The sequence below is a fragment of the Cystoisospora suis genome (assembly GCF_002600585.1).
Source record: "Cystoisospora suis strain Wien I chromosome Unknown contig_1698, whole genome shotgun sequence".
NCBI classification, from domain to species: domain Eukaryota; phylum Apicomplexa; class Conoidasida; order Eucoccidiorida; family Sarcocystidae; genus Cystoisospora; species Cystoisospora suis.
Window position 1 is genome coordinate 24,798 of NW_027154498.1, and position 16,763 is coordinate 41,560.

The 16,763-nt window shown below is 54.6% G+C and overlaps 2 protein-coding genes across 2 annotated transcripts; one reads left to right on the forward strand and one right to left on the reverse strand.

The window, feature by feature from the left end:
• Positions 1-479: 479 nt before the first annotated feature.
• On the forward strand, positions 480-10,656 carry CSUI_003759 (wd g-beta repeat-containing protein). Its single transcript, XM_068063954.1, has 10 exons — positions 480-1,593; positions 2,362-2,456; positions 3,564-3,752; positions 4,701-5,031; positions 5,385-5,487; positions 6,171-6,286; positions 6,801-7,588; positions 8,178-8,261; positions 9,183-9,258; positions 9,810-10,656. Exons 1-10 carry the CDS (start codon positions 1,407-1,409, stop codon positions 9,914-9,916), a joined length of 2,076 nt encoding a protein of 691 aa, XP_067924068.1. The 5' UTR covers positions 480-1,406; the 3' UTR covers positions 9,917-10,656.
• Positions 10,011-14,995, reverse strand: CSUI_003760 (morn repeat-containing protein). Its single transcript, XM_068063955.1, has 6 exons — positions 14,128-14,995; positions 13,248-13,435; positions 12,712-12,798; positions 12,076-12,161; positions 11,411-11,811; positions 10,011-11,014 (listed from the first exon to the last, which is right to left on the reverse strand). Exons 1-6 carry the CDS (start codon positions 14,530-14,532, stop codon positions 10,724-10,726), a joined length of 1,458 nt encoding a protein of 485 aa, XP_067924069.1. The 5' UTR covers positions 14,533-14,995; the 3' UTR covers positions 10,011-10,723.
• Positions 14,996-16,763: the final 1,768 nt, after the last annotated feature.

Genomic DNA, 16,763 nt, shown 5'->3' on the forward strand with positions numbered 1-16,763 from the left:
AAGCGTCACGTTCTGCGGGGTGCCATGGATAACAGCGGAACAATCTTCCGGCAGGGCAACTGTGGCAGGACCTCTGCGGGTCTTGAGACAGAGTTGGGGCGGAGGGCAAGCCGGCTGTTGGCTGCCACGCTGCCGGTAGATCAAACCGGAAATCCTAGGACAGACACAGGTCTCCAAGAGCTCTGAGAACGGCAGGAGGGTCCCTGGTGTGGTTCACCGACTTCAATAGTTCCTTGAAACACTTGTTTCACGACTTCCTGTAGCAGCAAAGGCGCATCACTAGGCGACCCGGGACAGCAGCGACCACTCCACTGCGCCACCCCCTGCATGCAGAGGAGTCGGGCTCGGGCACACCCGGCACACCAGTACAATTGAGGAGTACTGCTCCGTGGCTTCCTTGTCCCGCTCTGTCCTGCACGGTTCGAACGAAGAACGAAGACGCAGTCCCCTTCATGAAGCGTGCAGGTAAGCTCCTTCGATCTGAGATCCCTTCCTTTCTGTTGTTTACTTAGCGTCACTTTCATCTTGTCGGCTCCTCTGTCCGGCTTTTCTACAAACTAGCCGGCTCTATGTAACCGGCCCTCCCCCGACCAGCAGGTGTCGAGTAAGCCGCGCGACGTCCAGCCAGCTGAACGTTCGGTGCCCCTCCGTCTCTGCTCACGGTGTAACATGCGCCGGGGCGAGATTCGAGAAGGAAAAATTGCGTTTGTCTTTTTATAGTGCTGTAGCCTTGTCGCTTCCGTGGTGGTGGCTAGCCTGAGTCGTCGCCACTGCACTGGGCAGGAAAAACACGTGCTTTCTCTTTCTCGGCGTACCGCTCTCACGCCAGTGATAGCGGTCTTCGCAGGTAGGGAAACGAGCAGGAACACATGGTACACAACGTAACAGTGAAACCTCTCGATCACAGTCAACCTCCAGTCTCCCACGCTCCCGCGAGACAGGAGCACCCCTCATTCGTTTTCCGCTATCCAGGGGACTGCTCCTGCTGTCATTTTTTTACACCTTACTCCTGTGGAACTCCCTGCTGTTGGCCGTTTGTAGCCACAGCGAGAATGGAGCGGGGCCATGGTCACCGGTGTGCAGTCAACGCTGCATAGCGGCAGAGGAGGACGGAGACTTTGTTTCCCACGTCCTTCAAACGTCGTTTTGACACTAATTCACCTGGGCTTTTGTTCTGTCTTTCTTTGGGCTGTTCTGGACGTTTCCCTCTGCCTCGTGCTCCCTCGTCACCTCACACGTCGTTGTGCAACGCTCTCCTGAGAGGCATCTATTGCTGGCGCCTTCCCGTGTGTTCTTTGACTCCTCTTCGTGTCTCTGTCGTTCCCTCCGCTCCCGTTCTTTTCTTTTCTGTCCACATAATCTCCACGTCGCCCTCTTTCTGTCCTAAGACCGCCTTTCTCTTCGCGATGACGCGCGAATGGAAACTCCGGCGCGTTGCTAAGCTTCGAGGTCACGTAGGATGTGCTTGGGCAGCTGCTTGGCGGCCAGATGGAGGCCTCTTGGCGACATGCGGTTCCGACAGACGGATCTGCTTGTGGGGGCCGAGCGCACTATCACATCCGAAGGACGACGATGACTTCGCCAGTCATGCAAGTAGGCTCGCGAGGGGACGAAGAGAACATGCAGGAATTAGAGGAGAGACGAAGCTGGTCTTTCGTTGAAGCAGAGAGTTAACCGTTTTTCTCGGTGGGGTAGTGGAGTCATCTTCAAGGTTTACAGGGCCAAAACTGAATGTGATGCGTGTACGTCGCTGTGTGTGTCCATAGACACGTATGCCTTTGTTTAAGCGGGAGGCTGCGAGGCAAAGCAGGGCGTGGCTGTATGCTGTTGTGGGGAACCCGATACCTCCGCTCATCAGTGCGAGTGGCGGACGACCGCTGACTAGTGTACCCAAGACTGAGGAAAAGTACGTTTTTTTGACGCTCAGAGCTGCCGCCGCTTTTTTGGAGTGTGTGGTCAGGTGCTGACTTCACTGTCTGTGACAAGTGTACACACCGGTTCCGTCCAGGCGTTTCCTCAAGCGCGAGTGAACTGATCTCTCTCGGGAACCGGTCTCCCCTTCTCCCTTGCAAACTCACCGGTTGTAGTAGAAGCAGCACGAGTTGAAGGCGCGTCATCGCTTTCTCTTTCTAGGGCTTCCTGTTTTTTGTTCCCTGCCTCTTCCGTCGTGATCGGCATGTTCACAAGTTTGTGGCCAAGAACGTACGTGTACACTATACACCGTTCCAGGGCATCTTGTGAGTCTTTGTGTGGAGTCGCGTTTCCTGACATGAACATGGGAGTTACACTATTGTGTACTGATACGCACAAGGAACTATGCCGGTGTCGTTGACTTTTGTGTTCTCCCCGGAACACCCACAGCCGCGGAGACGTCTTTCACGCGGGAGTTGGATTCTTCGCACGGCGTCGCAGAAAGGAAGAAAAAGAGGGGACAAAGGCGGTCGTGGGTATTGCTGGTGAGAATGAATGCAGGGACAAATCAGTGTCTTCTCTGGAGGACATGCAAAGAATCGACGGGCAGGTTGGAGACTTTTACTCCGGGTGCGAATTGTATTCGCGTGGTCCAGCAAAGCGTGCACACCCTCGCGACCGCTGCCCGCGAGAGAGGCATACTCAGGTTACGTTAGATTTGAGATCGGACCTGTAGTGGCTCTCACAGCGCTCTACAAGTTCGATTGCTCAAGGAGGAGACAGGGGTTGTTCAGAATCTGTGTGATCATGCCTTGTTAAAAGCTGTGGCCGCGTGATTCTCGACAGCTCTGACCGTGTATTGTAGTCCCTGTTGAAGTCAGGCACTTGTCCTCGACTCTCTTCCTACATGAACGATGCTCTGCATTTGTAAGGCGCATGAGTGCATACCGGCGGGGTTCTCCGAACGCTCCGAGAACTTAGTACGAATACATTATCCCAGAAGTGGCAACCAGACACTATTCCATCGAGGCCGCTAGAAATGAACCTGCTTTGTTCACTGACCTGAACTTTTCTGAGCAACAGCGTAGATCTCGCTTCTATTTCTCGAGGATTGCTGAGGCGTGAGGAACGCGAACAGGGTAGAGTCCGTGTGGGCATTCCGTGTCCTCTGATGACAGCTGCACGTACTGACTGGCGTTGAAGGGCTTCTAATTCTGAAACCGCGCGCTTCGTTCTGTGTTCGACTAGGTATGCGGTCTCTTCTAGTGAGCATGCGAATTCGGCTGTTCGTGTTGGCTCGTAATTCTTACCGTGTAAGTATACGTACATATTCAGTACCCAGCCAGAGGAGAAGACGCGCATGCATGGCAAGACATGTAGTATGTTGATGAGCTCGCTCGGGCAGTACACAGCTTGTACATCTGTGGGTGCATGAGTAGTAGTCTGTACCTCGTAGGCAACCCTGTCTCGTTGTGGATACGCAGGTGTATACTTACATACAGGATTTCCGTGCATACGCTGAATGCCTGAGTGGTCAGTGGACCGACATACAGCTGGCTTGAACGCAGCAGTAACAACTGCACACTGAGTGTGGCTGGCCGAGACTTTTTGTCCTGGGGCATTTTTCTGCTGACGACTTGTGTTTGCTACAGGGCGTTGTAGACACAGCCACCGTTCATACCAGGACTCTGCGCTCCGTTGCCTGGTCCCCAGATGGTTTCTGGTTGGCTGCAGCCTCCTTCGATGCAACCGTGTCTCTGTGGTGCTCGAACGTTGCCGAATCCTACCGGAGTCCCTACCGCTTCACTCAAGTCCAGGTCATTGAGGGTCATGAACACGAGGTCAGAAATTTTTCTCAGACGAGGCTGATCCCGGGTCCTAAGAATACCTTTGTCACTGCAATACAATGCGCCAAACAAATCTGTTCTCGTGCTTTTTTGGCTTAAGTGACTGCAAGTAGCAGCGGGGGCTCAAACTGGTGTGACTCTAGGCCACGGATGTGCGTGCTGCCCAAAATCACGACTGGATCAGCCACGGCCTGTTTCAGTCTAAGTCTTGCGTCATGTCATGGATCCTTGGTACCTTTCATCGTGCTCCCAGAACAACAGTTTCTGCACCTGTCCTTGTGCACATAGCTGATAAAACATATATATATGTTCACCCGCATTTTTTGTGTTTTGCACGGGTGTTTTTGTCTGTGTAATCGAGAAGTCATCTCCATATGCTCGGTTCTGTCTTGCTTAAAGTGCGCGGCGGATTCATACACTTACCTGTCTGTAGCGTACCACTCCGGCAGTGCTACCACCCCTGCGATGGCTACACCATGTGAAACCTGCATGGTCTCTAACCCACAGCACGACCTGTAAGCTCTTTTGTTGTTCGCTGTTATGAATGGTACCGCACAGACTCCAATGCACGCTGGGAGGTACAGTACGGCTCACACACGTACACATATATGTAGAAGCGGATCTTCGCGCTCCTGTACGGAGCTGACATGTGTGAAATTCTGATAGAGTTGCAGGGCCTAACAGAGTGCGGGAAGAGTTGTCTCGTATGTGAACGTCTTTGTGGTCTCCTTGTGTATAATTTCAAGTGAGGAACGCTTTCCGGTCCTTCTTCCATTGCGCGTCTTCGCTAGTCGGCCAGGGCAGCTTCGCGATGCTTCTGGTGCAGTCTTGTCGCTTTCAAGAGGCTTACCGCCGTCAGTCTCTCCGCAAGGAGCGGGAAGTTGTAGGTCGATGACCTTGCGTAAGTGTGTACCGATGATCGTGTTCTCTATGCAATCGCAGGTCAAGGGTGTTGCCTGGAGCCACACCGGCAAGTACTTAGCTACGTGCAGCCGAGACAAAACAATCTGGATTCATGAAAATACCGGGGGTGACATGACGACGTGTCGCTGGCCGAGTCCGCTCGGGGACGAACAGCACAGTCCCTGCCGCTCACCAGACAGCGCAGCTCAGACAGCCCAGGTCGCTTATGAGACGCAACAGGAAAAGAAAGAGGACGCAGAGCTCGGTTTGTTTCTCGAAGATCGTCAGTGGCCTCCACCGCTTGTGTCAGCTGGCGATGGCGACGAGGGAGTATTTTACGTTGCGGCGGTCCTTAGCGGGCACACGCAGGGTACGATGCAGAGTGGACGGCTGCAGCGTGTCCGCTCCACCTGTGCGGACAGACGAACTGTCACGCCGTAGATACGGATCGACACCAGCTCTGTACGCCATCGTCCGGTGGTACATCCTGCGCTCTCCTACGAGCAAGGCCTCGGTGGGCGCTTTCCAGCCTCGACCTGCGATTGCATGCCACTTCCTCTCACACCAGCGTATATCCGTTTGTGTGCGCATAGTGAATGTAACCACTTCCGTCGGTAACGTTTTCCAGGTTAGGGGTGTAAAGCAATCAGCAGCTATAAGATTGTAGTCCTTCTTTTGCCTAAGTTCTGACGTTTTGGTCCAGTCTCTCTGCCTGTCTCACAGATGTCAAAGCCGTGAAATGGCACCCTCGTCAAGATATATGTGTGTCCGCCTCGTACGACGATACCTTTCGAATATGGGGGATACGCGACGGAGAGTCTGACTGGTGAGTTTTCTCGAGGGTGTTGTCGCGTGGAAGAGAGAATGAGACTGATTACAGCCGTGTAACCTCGTGGCGGTCAGGTAAGCAGGAAGCTTTGCAGATTTGCCAGGCTTCCTTTTGCCCCCGAGGATTTCGGAGAATCTCCGCACGTCGTGCCTGCTGGTCACTTTCGCCGGGTCGTACGCTTATTCTTCGTTTACTTCGCGCCTGTTACTGCTGTCAGGTGTATTTCTCCGTTCTGATGGCCTTCTCAGTCAGGAGATCTGTCCGCACCTGGCGATGCCTCTGGGTCTGCAAGCGTACACTTGTGAACTGACATCTCGCCGTGTGGTTTCGATCGTCTTGATCTTTGCTCGTTCTACACTCCTTTCAAGACAGGCTGTTTGAGTGTTTTGCTGTGTGCGAGGTAGACGGGCTCGGGGCTGCATGCTGGCTTCGCCACAGTGGTCCGGTTTCTCCGCTGGCTCATACAATGACAGGCCATAAAAGAGTGTGACTCTTTTTCACCATGGGAGGTCCCTAATGTGCGTGTGCCTTCCATCTCATCAGCTGAGTAGAACATCCAAGGGATCGCACACAATACCGACCGTGTCAGGATTCCTGTTCGTTGTCAGTTCATAGCAGCCTCTGTGTTTAGTGTGCAGGTTGTATCAGGTTTTGGCTTTGGGTGCTGATGTGTCTTGTAGGGGCTTGTTGCAAGTAGTACGCGCTCACAGTTCCACGGTCTGGCATGTGGCCTTCAGCCGCTTAGGAAGCCGCTTAGCGACCTGTTCCGATGACCGCAGTTTAAGAATATGGACGTGTGAGTTTCTTTGAGGCACTGTTTAATCCCGAGACGGTTCGCGCTTGCGCATATGACTGCACACGCCGCTTTGCTCGGTCTACAATGTTACCGTGAGAACATGACTCTCGACTTCAGGGTCCGACCGCCTGTCCCCACTGAGGTTCATGGCGTTGCCACTGCCGATCGCGTCAGTGATTGGGCTTGCTTGGAATGTGACGGGAGTTTCCGCTCCTCGCGGCGTTCCTATATCTTGGTAATATCTGTGTGTTGTGTCATTAAGAGTCAGCGGCCATAGGAGAGCGCTGGGCTGTACACATGTGTCGGGGTTGCCTTGCGCGTGTCTGCGTGTCGAAACATATCAGCCCTGTAGGTAGCTTAGGCACTGGAGGGCTCGGCTGCCTCTCTCTCCTTCGTCTTGGGTTCTTGAAGACCCTTTCTTTGAGAAGGAGCGTAAGACTCTCGGTCGAACACATTCAGGGTCGTCTGCATCCCTGCGAGTCCTGGCATCGTTTCATCTGTACTTTTGTTGCAGGTATTAGTCCCGCCGTTGAGACAGAATCTTCCGGTGGGCAAACCGGGTGGCAGGACAACGAATCTACGCTCGGCTCGTCGGCATGTGGGTCGTCTGCAGAAAACGGCCAGTCCACTGACTGTGCTCCAGTGACGTCGTCCTCGCCTTGGGCAGCAGCTCACTCCACTACAGCCGAGCCTGTTCCTGGTGGCCTCAACACTGCAACGCCCATCTCCTCTCGGATTCTTCCCCCTTGGTTTGTGACGGGAATGTTTCGGGGTGCGCCCTTGAGCGGCGAGAGTGACGGACCGGGACCCACTCACGGACTTCCCCCTTCCCAGCCCACGGCCGCTTTCTCAGAAGCCTTGTCTAATCAGCCGTCCGTTGATGAGCTGGGAGGGGGAGAAACGGACGATTTGAACGACAGCGGAGAGAGACTGAAGAAAGGAGACACAGAAGACACAGACCCAGCTGTGAAAACGGTAGAAAGCTTATTGTCGGTTAAGCAGTCTGTCGTGTGGGGTCCGGGTGGGAGCGTGGGCGCATGCGGGCCTGCTACATACGCGGACAGCTTGGACAAATGCTCCAAGAGCACTATGACCCGAGGTAGTGACGAGGTGCCGACTGCCAGTATAGAATGTAAGAAGGGGAGAATGCAAACAAGGACAGAGATGTTAAAGCGGGATCAGGCTGAAAGAAACAGACAGAGAGTGGATCAGTGGCGTCCACAGGCGGCGTTACTGGCCGGGTACCACGAAAGACCGGTTTACTTCGTCGACTGGCACCCCACCCTGAATGTAATCGTAACGGTGAGAACGTCACAGGGACGCCTCGCAGAGACACGTGCACGATCGAGCTCACAGGCAGTAGGCTCACGGCCAAGCGATAGGAACGAGAAGTAGCTAACACTCAGAAACCCTTCGGCCCACGGGACCTGTGCACGGGTGGTATAGTGTGTGTGTGTACGCTGACCACGTTTCACTTCACTCAGAGTCGTCGTGTCGTCGGTGTTTATCACAGTAATATACCCGCACCAGATATGGGAGGCTTACAGGTCTGGAGGCTTCCTGCAGGAATTGGCGTCGCTTGTCCCACAATTGACGAAATAGAAGGGTTAGACTAACAGACACGTCAGAGCCACGGTCCTTGAGATGTGAAGGGATTTGACATAGTGGTTGAGCTTTTCTTTTCCGTTGCGATTGACACCCGCGTGAGAGATCGGTGGGGTCAGTTGTGAGGACACACTCAAGTTGAGTCCTTTTGTAAACCAACACGTCCGGTGTGCTTGCGGGCTATCCGACTCGCTGATTTCTTGACTGTTTGGGTGAAGGGAACTCCATAACTTTCTCGCCTCACCTCCCCTGTGAAGGTGTGTGCTCTTGTTCATCAACCTCGCAGGCGAGTGGGGATAACTCTCTGCGCTTTTTTGGCTGTTCCGACGAAGACGCTGACGAAGCCAGCTGGTCGCTTCTTTTGTGCCAGGTATGTTACTGCGAAGATCTGAGCCACAACAGGCCACTGGTTCGTGGAGCCTTTCGTCACGGGTAGGGCGCCTGGCGAAGGACATACCATCCATTTTTGCCTTGCACGAAAGGTCGTTGAGGTGTCTTCAACGCGGTGCCCGCTTGAGCACTTCATCAACCTCTGTTCCGAAGTAAAGTGGTTGACGTGTCGTTTACTGGGAGCATTCGGTTCTAATGGTGGGCGAGAGCGTCGGCGCAGTATTCGGCTGTGCTGTGTCGATAGCCGCCGCGCATACACCGTCTGACGACGTGCCATTGCAGCTTACTGTCATTTGTTCCACGTTATTTGTATGCCTGCTCTGTACGGGGGATATGGTAGCTTCTTTCTTTTGTGTACGTGCACGGGCACTCATTTACTGTGGCTGAAATACAGGTATCAGAGTGTACGAGTCCACATGGTCTGGGGTAGTTGATTGCCTTGCCTGTGTACCGTTCGAAGTGATGCAAACAGAAGCTTTGAAGGCACCCCGGCCAGCACCCGCTCAACAGTTTCCACTGCACACAGACAGAACCACTCATGTCGCGGTAGCGCCTGTATCTTCCAGATCTGCGAAGAGGCATGCGACTCCTGGGGATGCTGCAAAGGCGAGGACGGTGTCGCGGGACTGAGGTGGTGTCCTGGAGGACTGAGGTGATGTCGTGGAGGACTGAGGTGGCGTCGCAGTCATTCAAACGTGCTCTATCTGCCGCAGTGATTAGCGCGCACCCTTTGGTGTCGCAGTGACTAAAATGTGCGCAGTGGTGAAGTACGTCCAACTGAAGTGACCGAAGTTGTCGAGGTATGCACTGCGAGCTATGGGGGCATTACGCGGAGAGAGCAGGAGTTGTGGCTCCCGAGACTGCACCTCCATTGTGCGTATTCTGAGTGGTCCTCGTTCAGCGAAACGCGCACTACAGCGACATCAATTGTGCGGTTTGGAACCCCGCGACCCCCCATGCGAAAGGGAGATCACAAGGTTAGTGTTCTGGCACTTCTCGCCCAGCCGAGTAGGCGAAATGCATTTGACAATGATTTCTCCGTGTCTTTGCAGCGGCTGGAACAACAGTGATAGGTGCCCGTTGTTCGTGGTTCGTCACGGTGGGCTCATTGGGTTCAGTGCACACACACTTTGAGAACACGCTCGAGAGTTCGCAGGATTTACAGTTGGCTAGCCCGGCATCCCCAGTAATCAACTGCACCGTCTTTCCCTTTTTCTGCGCGCACTGCTTAACTGGACTCCCTGTAGTGTCGGCAACAAACTCTAATGGTCTCGCACATCACTAGGCATGTGGGAACGCGTGCAGTGTCTTGGAATCTTTCTCTGGGGTGCATGCTAGCTTTATCCTCACGCGGATTTACGCTGAAAACAGCCAACACACTCCCTGCAGTCTGGCAGAATCTGCGCGTGATTCGCAGTCGCGTCTGTTTTGTAGCGGAGTACAGTTCGAAGCAGTTCGCCGGTAAATGGTCACACAGGGGGGAAGGCATTCCGCGTAATCTCCCCTTGCATATGGTGTTCAACTGCAGTGCTGCTTGGAAAGTCGGAAGACCTCCAGGAACCGGAAGCTCTACTTGCGTCAGTGGACGACGGTGGTCGAGTGGCTATTTGGGCACTTAAGTCTCCTTCGTGCTAAAAACTTCACATGCCACAACTGTCACCCCTACATCCCGGTTTTCGTAAACCGGACAAGCGTTCTCTAAAACACTTGAAGTGGAGTTTTCTCTCACCTCCGATGGGACAGTTTATTGCAAGGTTGGTCTGCGTTGGGGGGAGGCCACTCATCGGGGCGTTGACTGTCTCCCGCCTCGGTGGTACATCAAACCGGGCCCCCGATACACGCATACAGACTCAACCGGGCCGCCGTTGTCGGTGATGTTACCAGGGGGTCGTTTAGCGTGCAACCCTAACGGATTAGGCCAACGCAGCGACACTTCCGCGTGTGCAACGAAGTAAAAAGCATCTTGGATATAAGAGGCTTCTTACGTTAGACGTCGCACAACACTAGTGGCGGCGTGCTGTCTGCGCGTCTGTCTGAAGCGGCCGTGTTCTTTGCGTGCACCTCCAGGAATTTGAACCTCCACGTGACAAGCAGTACATCTGCGACAGAGGTGAACTGAAACGGCTTCGCCTCCGGGTGGGAGGCTACAGCCCCCCCCACGTCCCGGGTACACTGGTGCAGTGATTCCGGAAGATGGTGACATCTTCACCGACGCCCTGTACCACAAAACCCAAGGACAACTCGTGTCACTGTTTGACAAACTTGCTCAGCGCGGCACTACATATTCGGAGATACATCGTGTCACCAGTTAAAAGAAGTGTGTCCCGAGGGAGTTCCCGCGCTGCTCTACCGTATCTGATAGAACCACACAGACGTTTCCTGCCTCCCTTGCTCAATCAGGAAGACGGTTTCGGGACCCATCCAGCCACAGCATGGCGCACCTCACGCGGCGTCCGTCTCCCCCGGCGCCTTCGTGTCTTTTCCAGCCTCGTCATCCTCCGGTGCTTTCGCATCACTCGCAGCCCCGTCATGCTCTGCTGGCTCCGTTCCAGTCAGTTCTGTGGTGCTACCCTGCTTGTCGGGACAAACTTCACTAGTGGTCTCTTCAGGCTTGCTTGCGTCAGCGCCTCCGCGGTCAAGTCTAAAAGACTGAGGGGCGTGGAACGTAGGAGCAACCCCAGCCTTTGAGTGTAGCACACCGCCCTCAATCTGCATGCGCTTCTTCTGTTTGCCCTGCAAGAAACCATGAGATTGTCGATTTTCACAACAACGGTCACAAACCTGTTAACCCCGCCGACCATATGTGGACAAACGGTAACGGTGTTCGGACAGCCCTGTCCAAACACCGTTTGTCCACATATCTAATACACCCCCCTGGGAGGGCACGCCGCACCAACTCAGTTGGTGCGGCGATTCCCCTGAGCCTGCCCGGATAGCCAAGCAGATTTACGTGTGTTCGTAAGTCACACGCGCACGTGATACAGCTGCCAGTGGGGGCGGGGACACCCCGTACAGTTGCACGAATCACGGACGTTTCATGCTTCTTATGTGGAAGGGAGCCGCGATCTTCTGTATGCCGTTCCCGCAAGCACATGCACGCGCTTGTCAGGGTTCTACTCGATGGCTTACCTTGAAGAGGTCGTGATACTGATTCGGATTAGAGAAGGCACTCGTTTGATACTCGTCATCCTGGTCGTCGTCATCCTCCTCAACGTTTAGCTCAACCTTCTGCTGGCCCTCCACCCACTTGACGTGTCGGCCGTTTTGCCAAACTCCTTTTCTCTTCTTGCCGCTAGGCGAGATCTCCACGATGTCACCTTCCATTTTGTTCTTGGCGAACGTTCCTACGTAGATGCGTCCGTCTCTCAGGAACAGCTTGCCTGCCCCAGACTTCGAGCTCTTGTCGTACGCGCCCTCGTACTTGGAGAACTGGCCTTTAGGCCACGTGTACACGCCCTTGCCGTGCATGTATCCCTCGCTCCACTGTCCCGTGTAGGTGCGTCCGTTTGGCCAGACGTAAACCCCATCACCTGCCACAGCGCACACCGGTACGTTCGCCTGCCATAAACAAGTTTTCAAGTTGCACTCGCATCGCCGCCACCAGCGTTAGCAATCGGCTGCTTCACGCTGTGATACGAAGTTCACATCTAGAAAAGACTGTCCTCGAAGTCAGTCCATACAAACACGATGTCAAGACGTCTCCGCTAGCAGTCGCCTTGGGGCCAGACTCCTGCCTCTGGGCCAGCAGGAACAACGCGCAGCAACCGAAAATTCCGCAGACAACGCGACCTTACCGTCAAAAAAGTCATGGGCGAAATGACCTTCGTAGTGCGCTCCGTCCGGGAATGTGATTTTTCCCTTGCCATGTTTCTCCCCGTCCCTGTCACACGGCAAGCAACACACACGCGTTGAAAGCAACAGCATATCTAGATAGCAAGGCATGTCGCCTGCCTTACTTCACAGTTCCACATCTCTAGGAAGTACCGCCACGGTTGTAGCATAAAATGGCAACTAGGTACCACGCCCAAACGCTGGCGCTGCACCCGGTGGCTCCACTTGCTCCCTGGCACACCACCAAGAATGTCCCGCCTAACTGTCCGGTGTCTTTCTGTGGCACAGTATGGAAACCGCGGCAGGAACTCCGACTGCACCGAACCCCGAAACAACAGACACGTTGTTCTGGCGTCACGAATACAGGACAGTACGAGGGAGCTGCCCACTCCTGCCGCGTTCTCCAATGTGGTGAGGAACGGAGAAAAAACTCTCATGTGCCCACTCTCACGCTGGACCACAGACACCCGAGGCGCCGGTAGGTACCACCAGACCTGTATTTCTTGAAGATATGTAGTCGACTTTCCCCTGCACACCAGAGGTACTTCGGACTCTATCGGTGAACCACATATCCACCCACTCTTCCCCTGCTGACTTACAAAAACTGGCCTTCGTAGACTGTCCCATCACCCCAGACCTCTTTACCAACTCCGTGCTTTGCATCATCTTTCCATTCTCCCTCGTACCTGTATGCACACACAGTCACCTACAAGCCTCACGCTCTTCACAAAAACCCGGTAGACCGCACCGCCAGTGGTCAAACTGGCCGGCTCTTCCTCTCTTCTAACGAAGCTTAACGATCAGCCGTTGTGTAGGATGGCTTAACAGACCACCTCGCCCCGACAAACCGGCCTGGGAGCAACCGCGACAGCTGCACTCTACCTCTCCTACTGTGTCGCACTTCTCTCTGTTGACCAGCGTCGCAGGCCTTGCTGCAATATGGACACCGTTCTTGACAGGCTCAACTAAGTACTATTGCTCGAATGAACCCGTAGGGGTGCCACGAACACAGTGTCTATTGTGCATGACAGTCCTTTCTTCTCGTGTCCTTTCTGCTAGACCGAACCCCGGAACAAACGGGAACCCCAGCCCCACGCAAGGCTCAGGCAACATGTCTAGCTTAGAAGGTCCTTACATAGAGGCGTCAGCGTGAGTAAATTTGCCCTTCCCGTTGATTTTGTTGTCCTTCCACTGGCCCTCGTATGTGTTCCCTTTTCCATCCGTCCAGATTCCGTGTCCATCGCATGCATCCTTCTTGAAGTCTCCCTCGTAAGTCTCTCCTTCTGGCCACGTCAACTTTCCTTTCCCGTCCCGATGGGGATCCTGCACGCCGGACCATCGCACGCCGCGGAAGACAGCCCCTCTTTCGGACAACTGCCTGGCAAGTGAAAAACACTGGCATGTTTTGACTTCGCTATATTGCCGCTGAACATGCGGTTCTGCCTAAGAGCGCTCAGGGCCGAATACCAGAGGGAATGATACTCCAACTCGGAGAAACACTGGGATCCGAGAAACGGGCCACACAAACAATTCAAAGACACGTACACGGGTGCTCTACACATCCATTTCACAGAGCTAGATACCACTACACTCGACACAAACAGAAGAGACGTGAGTGAAACTTCAGCAGAGTAACCCTCGGCACGCTTATTCAGAGGCGCCCGTGACCAATTTGCGCAGAAACTTCATCACGACGGACGAATCCGCAAGTTTCGTGAAGGATTCAGAGCTACGTACTGTGACGTCAGCCCGTCCATAGAACCACGGTCCCAGTCAGCCCGACGGCACCGCGCTGAAAGCTGGCGGAATCGGAGCGAGTGGAAGCACAGATCCACTCTGTCGACCCACAAGCGAACTTCAATACAACAGTGCATCTCAGAGCTGCGTATCACCACTCGGGACCCTTGAAACAATGTCCGAACTGCAGCTGCGCATGTTGCATCCGTGTAAGTTGGGACCAGATTTACGCTTCCTACAGCGAAGAGAAAATTCAGTCCAGTCTAGAGCCCTCGTACCTTCCATTGTCCCTCGTAGACAGCACCAGATTTGAGAGTCACGGCAGGACGTGCGACTCTACCATGGCCCGCAGGCTCTCCAGGCACTTCCGCGAGATTCGTTGGCGGGCCCCCGGCCATAGAGTGCCCCGTCCGGCCTCCTGGAGGAGGCACGTAACTGCTGCCTGTTGTGGTGTCTTCGGGCGGTGGTGACTCCGCCGGTTCTTGCTGCTGATCCTGCGGAGTATCCGCGGTTGCGCTGTCTTCCCCGTGCTGTCCATCAGCGCTTTGATGCGGATCTACAGCGTTTACAACTACACCGGGGACCACTTCCGCTCCCTGCTGCTCAGCGCCAGCTTTGTCTTGTCCGGCACCCGCTTCCGGGGTGGCCTCGGGAACTTTTGCAGTGGACTGTGTGCAGCCCATGGTTGTCACGTGTCTGACTGGGAGAGCTTGCTTGGATAGGCCGATTACTAGTTGCGAAGAGCTCTGTCAAGGCTGTCACACAGGAAATCCAAAGCATACACTTGATCAAAAAGCTGTCCCTAATGCCACTGTCGATGCACTGGTGACCGCTACGACAGGGGGGTAGTCGAGGGCCAATGGAGGGTCCCACGGAATACTGTTTCCAGCTAGCTGGACAAAGCACCTCGGCGCTATGGGAGGCGGTCCATAAAAAAAAAAAAAAACTGTATCCGTCAGAAACAAAGAATCTCCGACCAACACTGCAGTTGGCTGCTCGTCACTCGAAACAGAGACTGCATCCCTTCTGAGAACTCCGGCGTGTATGACCGCCCAAAATCCGGTGCTCAAAAAAAAGATTCGCTCCTTCGTTGCGAGGCCTACCGGAGTCGAACCCTTTCGGCGCTGGAATCCACGGCAGCAACACTACAAGGAAATACAAACTTTTCTCTGGAGCGTCGCTCCCGTTTTCCCAAGGGCGTACGCGGGCGTATTCGCTAGCCGATCGCTCTCGGCCGTCACCATCCCCCGCTCAGCAGCATGCAGATCAACCCACTGGTTCTCTCTTGTTACGCTGCCCCAGCCTACTGTTCTCATTGGCCTGCTGCGACGACCTATGGTTTAATTTGAGGTAAGGGGATACGCCGCTACACCTAGACTAATCACTACAAGATTTTCAGTTTCAGTCACAGGGATGCATTACACGAGGTGTATGGCTGTCTGAGATGGTGGGTGGGTCCCTCTACGACCGCATCAGCTTCGCTTGTCTCGAGAGAAGGCATGAAGCGGAAGTGACCCGAGGAGGCCTTCAGACCACTCGGAACGCTTGGAGGAGACTACCCAGGGGCCGCACAGAAGTTCACAAGCTCACGTCAGCGGTGGAGGGTGCGTCCAGCATTCTCTTGACATCGGTGTCAAAACGTGGATACGGTTAGCGGTAAGTACAGCCGTTGGCACGCGTCTCCCAACAAGCCGGTGACTTGTCCAATATATATCGCTTTTTACCTCGAGCGAAGATGGCGGTAGCGGCTGCAGCAGTTTACTAGGGTGAGCTAGAAAATTTTCGATTCTGTACAACGGCTTTTTGGCTGGAAGCTCCCTAGCGCCTCCGAATCGAGACGCGAACTTAGCGACAGCCGAAAGGTGTGTTCGGGGACGGCTTGAGCGGCTCCCAGGCTCTGGGGGGAGTCACCGGCTCGCGCGAAGCACGTCCGCCGCGAGGTTCCTGCAAGCGCGCTATACCAGCTGCAATAAGGTAGTGCACTTGGAGTATATATCCTACCTGTTTTTCTTCGAAGGGCGTGTCTTCGCCGCCTCCGTCGATCCCCTCCCGCGGGAGCCGTGCATTTGCACACACTCCGGCCCCAGCCGCAGGTGCAGCTTCTTCGCCTTCCACGTGGTACGGATATCGAGGCCTCACACACTGCATTGTGCCTGCTGCGATCGGCAATCTCCTGTGGTGCTGATTCCGCCTCCTCTCTATCATTCACTCGCCATGTATTACCTGAGTGGGCACGGCCTCACTGAGCGCGAAACTACCTCGACAACAGTCCTGCAGTGCTCGGGACGCCACGGGCATGTTGCCGCAGCGGGACAGCGCAGCTCTGAGGTTACATGGAGTGTCACTGCTACCCTGCTGGTTGCTGGCGAGTTCCGGTCCACCAGCAGATGTGCCGAGCCTTCCAAGATGATGCCAAGCCCAGTGAAGAATTTTTCAAACTTGCAAACCCGTTCTGTGGCTCGTGGCTCGGAACCCACGTGGTAAAAACGGCAAAATTCTTGTTGTAGAGCCGGACGCCCGCGCCGCTTTTGGCGACAAGCGGTTCGTCATGCTAGCCGTACTCGGCGGCTTCTTGTGCAAATGCCACCACTGAGAATTACTAGTCCAACTTGAGGCACGCCGAAGACGACTGCTACTCTTGAAAACGAAACAAGCACAAGAATGGCAGGCGAGTCGTTGTGCTGTTCCAGGCCCTAGAAAGAAGCAGGGTGACAACCGGGAAGGCAGAGGCTGAAGTGTTTGAGGAAACAGCAGCTGCGGACCAGTGTCCCGGGCGGCAAGCTGGAGAGGACATGGCACCAGGGACGTGGGGACAGGGACAACATGCTGGTGAATCCTGATGCCGTCACGATGACCAGTTTGGTCGGAGTTTCCTATTCAGGGGCTTTACAGTCACCGCAACTGCGGGTGACTC

Excerpts from the sequence above, each read along its gene's own strand:
- CSUI_003759 (XM_068063954.1), top strand. The coding sequence starts at position 1,407 with ATGACGCGCGAATGGAAACTCCGGCGCGTTGCTAAGCTTCGAGGTCAC. Across the intron at positions 3,753-4,700 it reads TTGAGGGTCATGAACACGAG|GTCAAGGGTGTTGCCTGGAG; the intron begins GTCAGAAATTTT and ends ATGCAATCGCAG. Across the intron at positions 5,032-5,384 it reads CCTTAGCGGGCACACGCAGG|ATGTCAAAGCCGTGAAATGG; the intron begins GTACGATGCAGA and ends CCTGTCTCACAG.
- CSUI_003760 (XM_068063955.1), bottom strand. The coding sequence starts at position 14,532 with ATGGGCTGCACACAGTCCACTGCAAAAGTTCCCGAGGCCACCCCGGAA. Across the intron at positions 12,799-13,247 it reads ACTCACGCTGACGCCTCTAT|GTACGAGGGAGAATGGAAAG; the intron begins GTAAGGACCTTC and ends GTGTGCATACAG. Across the intron at positions 11,015-11,410 it reads AGTATCACGACCTCTTCAAG|GGCAAACAGAAGAAGCGCAT; the intron begins GTAAGCCATCGA and ends GGTTTCTTGCAG.